The sequence below is a fragment of the Schistocerca gregaria genome, chromosome X, assembly GCF_023897955.1.
Source record: "Schistocerca gregaria isolate iqSchGreg1 chromosome X, iqSchGreg1.2, whole genome shotgun sequence".
Classification (NCBI taxonomy): Eukaryota; Metazoa; Arthropoda; class Insecta; order Orthoptera; family Acrididae; genus Schistocerca; species Schistocerca gregaria.
In genome coordinates, this window is record NC_064931.1 from 121,584,675 (window position 1) to 121,597,508 (window position 12,834).

A 12,834-nucleotide genomic window follows, 5' to 3' on the forward strand; every position below is an offset into this window, starting at 1 on the left:
ATCCATGCATCACTTATAGCCAGGCCCAAACCTCCATGTGTTGTCAAGCATGCACCTACAAACTGTACTCATATATCCATTACATATATTCCCATAAGGCGAGACATTTTACTTTAAAGTTGCTTGCCTGGTGTCTGCAGACAAATTCGATATTGCAGTGCCTGTGTTATTCTGTATATGATGGAAACTTCCTTTGGCCATGCGTTCATTTCTAAAGGAAGTTTGCTTTGTATTCAGAATAACACAGGTACTTTAATATGGTATTGTCCATGAAAGTCAAGTGCCTTAGATTTAATCTGAAGAGAACTTTCGTTCATTATTGATACCTAGCAGTGTAAGACATTTTATTATTTGACCTTAATAATCACACTCTTAACAATTCTGCAAAAAAGAAAAACAAAACATTTTCTATTGGTGCCTTTTACATATTTTAGTTAGGATTTAGATTTGGTATGTTTCTTTAGCCATTGAAAGAGTTATCTTATATAACAACAATTTATATTCATGACTTTGGACATGATTCTGCTGTTTTTACAAAGTGCTACAACTATGCTATGAGAAAAATCTGAAGTTTATGCTTGACACAGAAATAGATTTGACTCTGATACCAAATATATTTGACATAACTATCATACAAGGTTTGTAATTATGTGAAGTATCATTTGATAGGAATATTGAATATCTTTCATTGAGGTGAATTAATGTCTCATTGAAAGAGAAACTGGCTTTCCTGAATAATGATGGAATTTTGTCTCACCATCCCCCCTCCCCCCTCCCCCTCCAAATAAAGATGTAGTTTTTCTTGCCTGCCACCACCCCCTCACTCCCCCACCATCATTCACTCCTTTTTTACTTCATTTATATTTTCCATCAGATTCAGCTGTACAGTTCTGAGAATCTTACTTTCAAGAAAGTAACACATGCATTGCAATCTCACGTACTGGTATGAAACCTGAACACATTCTACTTCACAAAAGCATAATAAAAGTTCTCAGTAATTATCTTTAGTGATAATGAAATATTAATTTCATCCCCCATGAATAGCTAACAAAGTTTGCACATATTCTGAAAATTATCTGTCCATGTCATTAAACCATTTCGTTCCTACTTATCCACAGTTTTCCATGAACTTTAATAGCCTCTCTTCATTTGATGATATTCTGTCTGAAATACGAGTACCACTTATTGGTTGAAGTTAGTCAGCGTGTTCATGATGTAACTTTTTTCCCTGTTGCTTGGTTATGCGTAATCATTGGCATTAAGTTCCCTATTAGTGTGATTCTTGATTTGTGTAGAGATCAATGCTCTGTTGGTGGCTTTTGTTGTGACAGGTGGGTGGTGCCATTTAAAAATGATTTTCTGTGTTAGGTGCAACAGTTTTGGACATCAATATTTCCATAATTGACAGGAAAAAAGGAGAAATAAGCTCTAATTACCTGTAGTACTTATAACACACACTAAAACAAAAGAGTATTACCTGTAAAGCTACACTCTATCAACCATTTTTAAAATTTTGTTTCAGTTGCCTGTCACTGGTAAAGACTTAGCACCAAGTGGACCTGGACGTCACAACCGTAACCGGCCAAGAAGGCCACTACCACCTGATGAACCAGAACGGAGACCATCTCGCACTGATGATTTAGAGCCTGCTGTAGCAGACGAAAGAAAAGTTGAACCAAAGTCACGACCTTCCTCCTCGGTGTATGATAGACCACGTGTACCTCCAAAGATAAGAAGACCTGTTCCCAAAAACGAAAGGGATAAATACGATTACAACACTCAACCTCGTGCACAGTCAAGCACACCTGGATCAGCAGAGGAACAAGATTACTCAAGACCCAGTCAGCAGCCTCCTCCAAAAGCTGCCCCTGCAAGTAAAGAACCAGATGATGCCGATTACTATGACGACGAAGAAGAAGAATATCTTCCACCAGCTCGACCTTCTACAGGAAGCTCTAGGAATAGAAATCCTGATTACTACCCTCCTACTGCAGAAAGGGAATTGAGAAGACCTAGTTCTGGTGGTGGAAGAAATGTCAGGAGACGAGGTCCTGGAGGTAGACGACGGTATGTTGGGCAAGTGGAAACAGCAACCCCCTACTCTCCTATCAGTGATGAAGACTATGAAGATGAGGAACTGCCTAGAAGGCCAGTACGACCTTCAGGTGCTGGTGGGAGAAGGCGTGTTCAGGCTTCCTATCCAGATGCATATTCACCACAGCAAGCACAGAGACCATATGCAACCCAGCAACGATCAAGTGGAAGCCAAGCTTCAAGATACAAATATAGTGAGGAAGATCTAATTGATGAAGACCCTGTTCCTGCACCACGTCCTGCATATATTAGCCCCAGTGCAGGAGGTAGGCAGAATTACATGTCACACAAGAGAAATTCACAATCGCAGCAGCAACCAGAGTTTCTGTATGATGAATACAGTGGGACACAAGCTAAGTCACCTCCATCTGGCCCTGGGGGCTACAGAAGACAGGAAAACAAAAAAAGCTCTTCAACTGCAGCACCCCGTGCACCGTCAGGATATGCTGGAGATCTGCTAGATGAGGACTATTATGATGATGATGATGAAGCTGAGGAAGAAGTTATTCCATCATACAACACTCGTTCTAGGCAAGCTTCAAGGGATGGAAGTCCACCAAACTATAGTTCCTCCTCTAGTGGTGAATACACTGGGCGCCAGCCTGCGTACAACAAACGACCTCCACCACAATCAGGCCGTGCACCTGTTAGCTCACTACCAAGATCTCCACAGGCCCAACCAGGAAGGATTCCTGCCACTGCTTCTCAGAAGCCAGACAGTATCTCCCCAACCTTACCAGATCAGTCAGCAAGAAAGAATTATTATGAAGATGAATCAAGTGAACAGACTAGCAGTAGCTATCGTCCAAAACCCAAACTGACATATGTTGAGGAACAACCAGTCTCACCTCCACGAAACATCAGTCCACCATCCGGAAACCCAACAACGGTCAACAAAAATCCACCTACTGGTGAATCGGAAAGGTCAGGTACATTATCCAATAAAACTGATAAAGAAGCTCCAAGTGGAGCAACTTCAAGACAAACGTATAGCAATTTTCGTACAAAAGCTCCATTTATTGGACCCAACTCAAGAAATGCAGAAGCAAAATATCAAGACAATGTAGAAACAACCCCAAAGTCAGCTGGTGGAGCACCGTCTTCTAGTCAGTATCCATCAGCACCTGAAGTGACAGTAGGAGGGAACAAAAACAGTGCAAATAATCCACGTTTAACAGGTATTGATAACGCTCCATTGTCCTCATCTTCACAACAGGCCAAAAGCAATCCAGGTATTAGAATACCTTCCAAAATAGTTATCAAGCCAATTGACAGAGATGCAAGGATACAAAATGTTTTGGCAGATCTAAATGAGCATGACATTGATGTCACCATCAATGATGCTTTACATCCTACTCTTCATCCAACTAGAAGCATAACCAGTGGCTTTGTACCGACGACGCAAGAGGAAACTCAGAGTGGTCCCAGCACATTAAATAAAAGGGTAGCTGGGCAAAGGTATCAGGCTCAGCTTCCATCTGGACCCCGTGGTTCGGTATCTTATCTGACATCCTCTGCTTCACAGAGGTACATAACAAGAACACCATTCACTATCAATTCCAATGAAAGATTAGAAAGTGGAACAAACATTTATTTGCCTCGTGATCAAAGTACTGGTCCTGGTGGAAAGGTAGAGTTCACAGTGCCATCAGAAAGACCAAATAACAGGCATCGACAAAAAGATGTTCCCATACAACCTGTGCCTTCAGGTCCATTAGATTACAGAAGTACACAAACAAAACAGCAGCAAGGACCTTTGTATAGTCAGCAGAGAGAAAGTAGTGCTGAGTACTACTGAACATGCTGAAACTTGATTGAAAAACTTCTAGTTCATCCAGACATTTCTTGTTACATTTTGTGAAGAAAATTAAGTTATGTTGACTTGTTTATGTGTGTATATTTTCCAGAAAAGAGTGACTATAAAATCCTGTGAATATTTTCATAAATTATGTATGTGTTAGAAAACCAACAGAGCATGTTACACATATTTCATTACTGAATGTCTTTCAAGCTAAAGAACCATTGAAAGAATTTTTTTAGTCATCATCCCCATGGTTTTTAATGAGGCCCAAAATGTGTACTCTGCCATTACCCATTAAAAAAAATCAAAAAATCCAGATTGTGTTTATTTATTTCTTAAGGAAAATTTAAATTACTTTTGTTGAAATCCCATAACAGCACATAATTTAATTTTGAAGTGATATTTGAGAGAATGTAGCTAAAACCAAATGGGGTTTGACAAGCCTGAATGACCTGAATGACCAAAGAACTATGGTTATTATGGATACTGTTCACACAGAGCAACCGTTTCATACCACAATGTTTAAAGGTAAAATATGAGTCAATCCTTCTGTATTATGTTACTCATATTGAATCAACAGAAAACAAAGGTAGGTAACCTGTGATAGCAGATCTCTGCAAACTGCAAAAGAAGAAATTCTATCCTGCTGTTGTGACAGTGGTAAAATAAACATCCTCAAATATTAAAAAATGGCACTCGACATCTGAATGCAATCTAAAGAGAAAGAAAATTATAACCAATAAATTAATGTTTTCTTTATCTACAGACATTAATAGTTTCATGCCAGTCTTTGTCATCTGAGAGATGATTATGCATTCTATTTAGGATACAGGTTTTTGAGCTACACACTACGGCCCCCTCAAAATTGGAAATATGATCCATTTATTGGAATGAAATTTGTGAAAGTGTTTGCACATTCTGAATGCAATCAGTTTTTTTTCAAAGTACAGTGTAAATGTAGGAATATTAAAACATGAGTTGTCCAGAATGTAATGCACTATTTTTTTTCTCAGCTGAAAACAATGCTACAATGCTGCAGAAAAAGAAACAACGGGAAATAAACACAAATGCTTGTGCAAAGTGTACGGAGCATCTGCTGTTGGCAGAAATACAGTTAGTTGCTATGCATGGAGGGTGAGGTCATCAGAATGCTATGTGGCAGAGCTGCATGATTTGCAGCGGTTGGGGAGATCATCTGCAGCTGTCGCACTTGACAACCGTGACCTAGCTCCCTTGGACTTCCACTTGTTTGGGCGATTGCAGGATGCCATTCATGTAAGACATTTTGTGGATGAAGAGGAGGTGATTAACACAGTGAAACACTGGCTCTGCCAGCAGGACAAGGAGTGGTCCTGACAAGGCATCCATGCTCTTGTTTTGTGCTGGAGAAAGGCCATAGGACAGGATGGAGATTATGTGGAAAAACAGGGTGTATAGATAACACCATTCTTTCATGTTTGTAATTCTCATTATGTTAAATAGAGAATTGTTGAAGAAAAAAATGGTGCATTACTTTCTGGGCAATCCTCATACATAGGCAGTTGTTAAACCTGAGTTGGCTGAGTGGACCTCACTGCACTCCTCCCACCAAGTAAAAATCATTGACAGTAACAGAAATTGAACTGGGTTCTCTGCACTGTATTCAGACCAACTGACCTCTCAGCCATAGCCGGGACAAATACGGAAGTCATTTTTTAAATTAATTTTAGGCTGCTAGCAGAGACACAGAAAATAATTATTTTAAAGTTTTTATTGCCATTCCTTTGTTTTTCAAAAAATAACGTATCATAGAGATGGTGACTTTTTATTGTACACTTAATATTTTCTTTGATGGATTCACAGCAACTACTATTTTATATCATTAATCAATACTGACCACTATTGGCCCTCAACATGACAACTGTAGCAGTGTCAGATGGTCAGCAAATAATGGTTTATCAAACTCTGGTTATTGTTCCTCTGGTAGATTTAATTTTACCAACTACATCATTAGTAAAAGCCTGTAACTATAGTTACTTAAATAGGGCAGATTCAGAATAACCACATGTAGGTTTGCTGTGTGTAGCAGAACTTTCTGCTTTTCATGTGTAACAATAGAGCTTATACCATTTCTCCTAATTACTTGTAGATGGCAAGTCTAATTAGTTGATGTTGAGGAGTGTGTATGTGATTCTTCACTGGTCTGTAGCCGAATGAAAATCATCTGAACATAATATCTCCTTGGTCCACCTGGCCACTATCTACAGGTGAGAACATGGTATGCTAATCTTGCTGAAACTGACTGGTACTGTGAACAGTGGCACTTTTATGTAGAGAGGAAAACCAACAATATGTGTGCCACAAATCACAGATGCCCTCTAGCACAAGTGAATGTACAGCACCCCAGTAGTCAAAATGATAAATTGCTATTGAGTACTACTATCAATATATTCTGCTGGTTGAATTAACAAACATTTTTCAGTGTCAGATAAAACATGGTTCCAAATCTTGCTGATACAAAAACCCATGAATCTATTTACACTGTTTTCTGCCAGTCTAATTTTGATAGCTTCACTATACAACAACGTTCCAATAGTGAGATGGAAGGGCAACCATATGATACTCTGTCTCTCTTGGTAAGACAGTCCTCTACCACCTTAGATTACTCATGCTGCTTCAAATGTATGAGATGACGGTGCACAGTGAACCTTTGTTGAATGGTGCTGTCTGGCAAATATACAACTTCCCACCTTGGCAAAGGATTTCCTTCCTTAATGTTAGCTCATCTTTAACTAGGCCAAGGTGCACTAATTTTAGCCGGTGGGTGAAATTCACTTTTGATATTATATCTTTTTAAAATCCTCCCTATTTTAAAAGATATACCCCCAGCATACAGTAAAAAGAGCAGCACTCTACGTCCATATTCTTGTGGTTCTAGCCTAGATCCAAACTCAAAGGCACTATGGATCTGTTTGTCTGTGTAGCCATTCTGTTTGAACATGAGCTTAAAATGATCCAGCTCTTGCAAGCTCTCTGCATCTGAGATGGCATATGCCCTCTTAAACATCTGTACGATCCCAGTGCATTGGTACAGTAGATGGACACTTGTTGCATGCAGATACCAGTCCATATGTATCAATCTTTAATAAACACTGTGACCAATCATCCTTTCTGCAGACCAGTGTGTATAAATAGAAGCTTTCAACCTCTCTCATGAACTTGCTGCAGGGATGAAAGCAATTAAACCTACACTTAAATGTATTTTTGATATACCTGTGAAAACAGGTACGTTTTAAAAATGTGCTTCTGAGTCCCCAGTCTCCAAAATCCTCCATAAATAAATTGATGATTAAGTGAGGATGTAGGAACATTTCATATATTGTATAATTTTGGTGGATCAGCAATACCAGGACGAAGTTTTGCACTGGGCTGCACCCTGGCAGAGTAATGTCTCCCCTGACAAGAGGGCTGAAATCCAGTCCATTAGAGAAGATCCTGATTTATTAAGCCCACCAACAGAGATTGACATCAGCATATGATGATAGAGCTTCATCATTTCCATGTCTAGTTTTGCATTAATTAACAAAGGATTCTTCAAGTGTAACGGGGGCACAGAGAGATGCTACATATAAACTCACAAGTAAAGCTGAGGAACCAAGACAGTCTTAAACCACTGGTTAAAAATTATTGAATCAGAAAAGTGATATTCACTTCTCAGCAAGAGTTTGTCATGTGACAATGTGATTAAAAACCTCCATCCCGATGCTGCTGTTCTGCTGAGATAATACGATTGCCAAAAGTTTGTAAAAAAGAAAAAAAAGACCCCCCCCCCCCCACTACATTCCATTGTAAGTTGGGTTCACCCACTTACAACTTGACCAAGTATGTAATATCTGTTCTAAGCCCTCATGTCAAAAAATGTGAACATCACATGTTTAGTTTTTATATTTTTGCCCAGTAGTTTGAAGTCTGTAAATCTTGGATGCTCAGATTTTCTTGTGAGATTTGATCTAGTGTTTACTTTTACCTGGGTTCCTCTTGAAGAATCCGATGTTAAATATTCAAACTCTGGACATGGAAATGAAAAAGCTTTGCCATTATGTGCAGATGTCAACAAATTTTTATTCAATGATAATTATTTTGAAGAAAGAGATGGAGTGGCTGTGAGGAGCCCATTATCCTTCATAGCTGCCTATTTATTTATGGAATATTTTGAAGACAGGCCACTCAGGACAGTAGTTTTAAAACCAACTTGTTTTTGGAGGTTGATTTTTGGAAGTACGTTGACAATACATTTATGGTATGGCCACATGGATTGATGCTCTGAACCATTTCCTGTGTCACTGTAATTGTCTTCATACCCGAATCACATTTGTAATGGAACTATGAAGGGATGGAAGGCTTCAGTTTCTAGGTGTACTGGTCTACAGAATTGTCAATGGAGCACAGGGATACAGCATTTGTCAAAAACACAGTATTTGCATGTAGTAACTTGTCATTCATTGTATCATTGCATGGAGGTCAGGTGGACTTCGATGAAGAGGTCATACACATCTGAGATGGAGAGTGCTTAACACAAGACCTGGATCACCTTAACCTCATGTTCAAGTAGAGTAGCTGCACAGACACACAGATTCATGAGCCTTGAGTTTGGATCTGCACCTGAATCACAATATGGATGGATGTTGTTGGACTCTGTACTATATGAGGGGGCATAGAGTCAATAAATAAGAATTATTTTAAAAAGATGTAATATCAAAAGTGTATTTTATCTGTCAACCAATATTACAGTGCTCCTTGGCTTGTTTGAAGTTGACCTAGAATTGAGGAAGGAAATCCCTTGCTATTGTTGGAAATCTATGGACCAGATAGTTCACACTATGCAGCACAGATGTAATGAGCACCGTCGTCATACATGTTTGATGCAGCATGAGAAAATTGTAATGGTGGAGCACTGTCTTCCTGAAGGACACAGAATGTTGTTTCATAAGGCACAAAAGGTTGCCCTTGCATGTCATTGTTGCTACTTTGTTTTAAAGGAAGCTATAAAATTAGACCCACAGATAACACCATAAATGGAGAAAAGAGTTGCCCTCTAAGTAAGATGTTTTATTTGACATAAAAAACAAAAATCATTGACCTGAGCAGCAGAATACATTGATAGTAGTATTCCATTAGAATTTAGCATTTTTGATGGCTTTCACCACTGGGCTGCTGTACATTCACTTGTGCTAGGGGACAGCAGTGACAGTTTGTGGTGCAATCACTGTTGGCCTTCTGAGACCCATAAAAGGGCTGCCATTCATAGAATCAGAGAGTTCTTGCACAGATTAGCATACAGTGTTCTCACCTGAAGATGTAAGCTAGGTGGAATACAGAAATACTGTGTTAAGATGACTACTTGATATAGCTGTGAGATAAATATAACCAGTTAATACACTTGGAAAGCCTATGCAGTCATTTGTAGAGTCTATACAGTTGGCCAACAATAATGAGAGTTAGTGCATGGTAAGCTATATAACTGGTCACATACTTGCATATTGTCATAACCATAGTGATCTCTTTTTGTTATTTCTGAAGAATTTTGATGCAAATATCTTTCATGTTTTTCTGAGATGAAACCTTAGTGTCTGCAGATGATGTGAAGAGAGTTGTTTTTGTCAAATGAAGTACTTATGGTTGCTTGTAGCTGACAATGTACACCATTACATCCAACAAATAATGCATTAAGAGAAACCACAATAAAAATGTGTACCCACCAAGGTAGCCACTTCTTGGATGGTGAGGTATGCTGGGCCCCATTGAATCTATCCAGTGTATCAATGGTTAGGAGTCAATGTGCTGGCCAGCCTGGATGTGGTTTCACACATCCCACTAGGTGACTACCAGGCTGATTCACATGTTTTGCCCCAGATATGTACTATGCAAATATTTAGTACACTTTTTCACACTTGCAGACAAAATTTACTCTATACACAGAGTGAGTAGACTGTTTTTTCTTGGGAAGTAACAGGAATCTGATGATCTTAGATATTTGGTCTCTTAAAACACTTACCCAACATCAGCATCTGTACAAAAATAGAGGTGATTTGCCATAGAAGTGATAAATCACAAGTTTCTTTTTCCAATCATTCCTATATGTACACTCACAGATTTTATAAATACTGAATCTGAGTCAACAAATAAAGTTTCATGTTAACAATTGATAGAGTTTAGTTAAAAAATCTCAAAGAAGATATGTTTTCTGCCAATGAAATCATATAAAGTTTTTGATAAACTGAAATGAAGGTACATCATAACAACTCTTTACCCCTGGACAGTTCCATCTGTGGAGTTAAAGAAGCAGTGTTGAAGTATTTGTAAGATCTCCTGGATTCATTGCACAGGTCAACACTGAATATTATTTTCCAATGATTACAACCAACACAAAAGATACAAATGTAATTGAAATAGTAGATGATGATGGTTTAATGGTAATTATGACAATAGGAGCTATGAATAAGATGTGTCATTATTGGGCTGTTTATCATTTCAAAATGCCCGTAATTGTGTACTAATATAATATTTAATACCAAGAACTTAATCAGTTTGTACTTTATTTAATTTGTCCATTGTACTGCAAAATAATTGTGCAATATAATACTTGAGGCTTAAAATAAATCCTACTTTGCTATGTATATGAATAATCATTCTGCTCCATAAAAATGAATTATCTCGTTATTATGCATCTAAATTTTCTGCATTACGAAATGTAAAACATTTCATGTTTCAGTTTCACTATGAATGTCTTACATTCCTGCTGCTTAAAATCATCCAAATCTAAGAAACAAGAGGGGATCCAGACTTCAACCCTGTGTGATTCTTTTGGTGAATTCTCCCCATCTCTGTATCTTTATTTTTACATTCTGTTTGATAAACATAATTAAAATGAATTGTTAATAAATCAGTAATTCTTAAACTTTCCAAAGAGAATATCAAGATCTACAAAAACAACTCCCTAATGTTTTGGATAGACCACAAAAAAGCCAACTGGTGATGTTGTTATTTAATGTTTTTAATATTTAATGAGTAAATTTTTTAAATGACAGTCTCATTTGAAGCGTTTCTGTGGTCCAAAACCATTATATACTTAAAAGTGAATCTTCTACTCATTAGCCATTTGTCTCCAATATTTTGGAAAGGGAAAGTTAATAAATAAATTGGACAGTGTACTAACAAAGCATTACACAAACCCGATCCAACTCACACAAATATGTCTTTATTCATAACTTCTGAACAATATAGAAATAGCAGCTAGGGACTCCACAAGACAGGGCTGGAACACCCTGGTATGTGTGCACACACAAGGGAAGTCAGCCCATGTGGCACCCAGTGACAGCACCCTCGGAGGGTGCCATCACCATATCTGCATTATCATCATCAGCAGGCAGCTCCCAGTATGGAAGTGGTGGAACTGGTCCCACGGGTGATGATGGCTGAAGTGATGGTGATGAGAGGGACCAGTGGAGGAGGCTCTGGCAATGGACCTGAGGCCGGAAATAGACCGGCACATGGCACTGTGCAGCTGAAAACCCGGGTGCTTCCTGTGGAGGAGGCAGCTAATATGACAAGTGCACTTCCATGGTAGGTAATGACAGGCTATGGTAACAGGGGCTTCACCCAGAACCAGTAGCTTCTGGTGGTGGGTGGGGACACAACTAATCAAAGTGGCATGTGTGTCAGCTGTATGGATGTCACAAAGATGGTGTCCCCTTCTGTGGACAACAGTGGCCAGTATCCACTTGGGCCAGAGACCAAACACTCACACCCACACCAGCAATCCTGGCGTAAAGCAGCTGACTGAACCCATCTGTGGCAGGTGCAGTGCAGGTTGCAGAAGGTGGAGGAGTGTGTGGCTGCTTGCTGTGAAACAACTCAGCTGGGTTCTGCTCCCCCATAGGTGTGAAGCAAAAGGGGTTCAGAAAATTGAGAAAGACATCATCTGGCAAATAATCCACAACAAACTTTTTCATTTGGGACTTTAACATATGCACTAGCTGGTCTGACCCACCATTTCATTGATGGTGGAATGACAGCCATAACATGTCAAATGCTGTGACAGGAACAAAAAAATTGAAATATGTGAGAAACGAACTGGGCCCCTTATCGAAAACGAAGGTACTAGGTAGCTCCTCAATAGCAAAAATCCCTCAAAAACGAATGAATTATGACTTAAGCCAATGTTAACTCACACTGGAGAGTGCAAGGAAATGGGGAAAATGAATCCACAAACAAGACCCAATAAAAATTCAAGAAGGGATCCACAAAGTCTATATGAATGCATTCCCATGGCTGGCAGGGAGTAGGTCGGGGGACAGGTTGCCCAGGAAGCTACCTATTGTCAGGCACACTATGACAAAATGGACAATTTCGCAGTCAATCCCTGGCCAGAAAATATGCCTCTTAGCTAACAGTTTAGTGCATGAAACTTTCCAATGACCCTGGTGGAGAAGGCATAGAACCTTGCACAATAATGCAGTGGGAATAACAAATGTGAGAGGGAAATCTTCCATGGACAACAGCAAAATGCTGTCAGAAACAGAGAGGTGATACCTTAAGGAAAAATAGTTGCACTGGCAGTCCAAAGCCCAATCCTGCAGTTTATCTGGCCAGACCTATTGAAAACACTGAACTACCTGACAGATAGCCAGGTTGGTGGCAAAAGCAGCTGCTATGTATGAGTTTGTAATGGGAAAACACTCACATGTGGCCTGTTTTGTCAGGCAAAGAACTGTGAAAGTTAAACAAGGATACCAAGGGTTTACCGTCAGCAATAAAGTAAAAATTGGAACCATACAAAAGAACATGAAATTTCCAGAAAGCATAGACTATGGCGAGAGTCTCTTTTTCCAAATGAGAGAAACGGGGCTGGGCTGGACGAGAGATTTGGAAAGGAAAGCAACCAATCATTCAGAGCTGTT

The 12,834-nt window shown here is 39.2% G+C and overlaps 1 protein-coding gene across 4 annotated transcripts in view; it reads left to right on the plus strand.

Moving 5' to 3' along the window:
* LOC126298440 (proteoglycan 4-like) overlaps positions 1-12,834 on the plus strand; it is a 371,748-nt gene that overhangs the window by 301,467 nt on the left and 57,447 nt on the right. For 3 of the 4 annotated variants that reach the window (XR_007552609.1, XR_007552608.1, XM_049989768.1), the window contains exon 7: positions 1,523-3,272. Coding sequence is in view for 2 of the 4 variants with exons in the window: in XM_049989768.1 (XP_049845725.1) it covers positions 1,523-3,272 (1,750 nt within the window). In the remaining 2 variants the exon portion in view is untranslated. Of the gene's footprint in view, positions 1-1,522; positions 4,212-12,834 lie in introns of those variants that run through there. The other variant, XM_049989767.1, reaches the window with a different exon arrangement.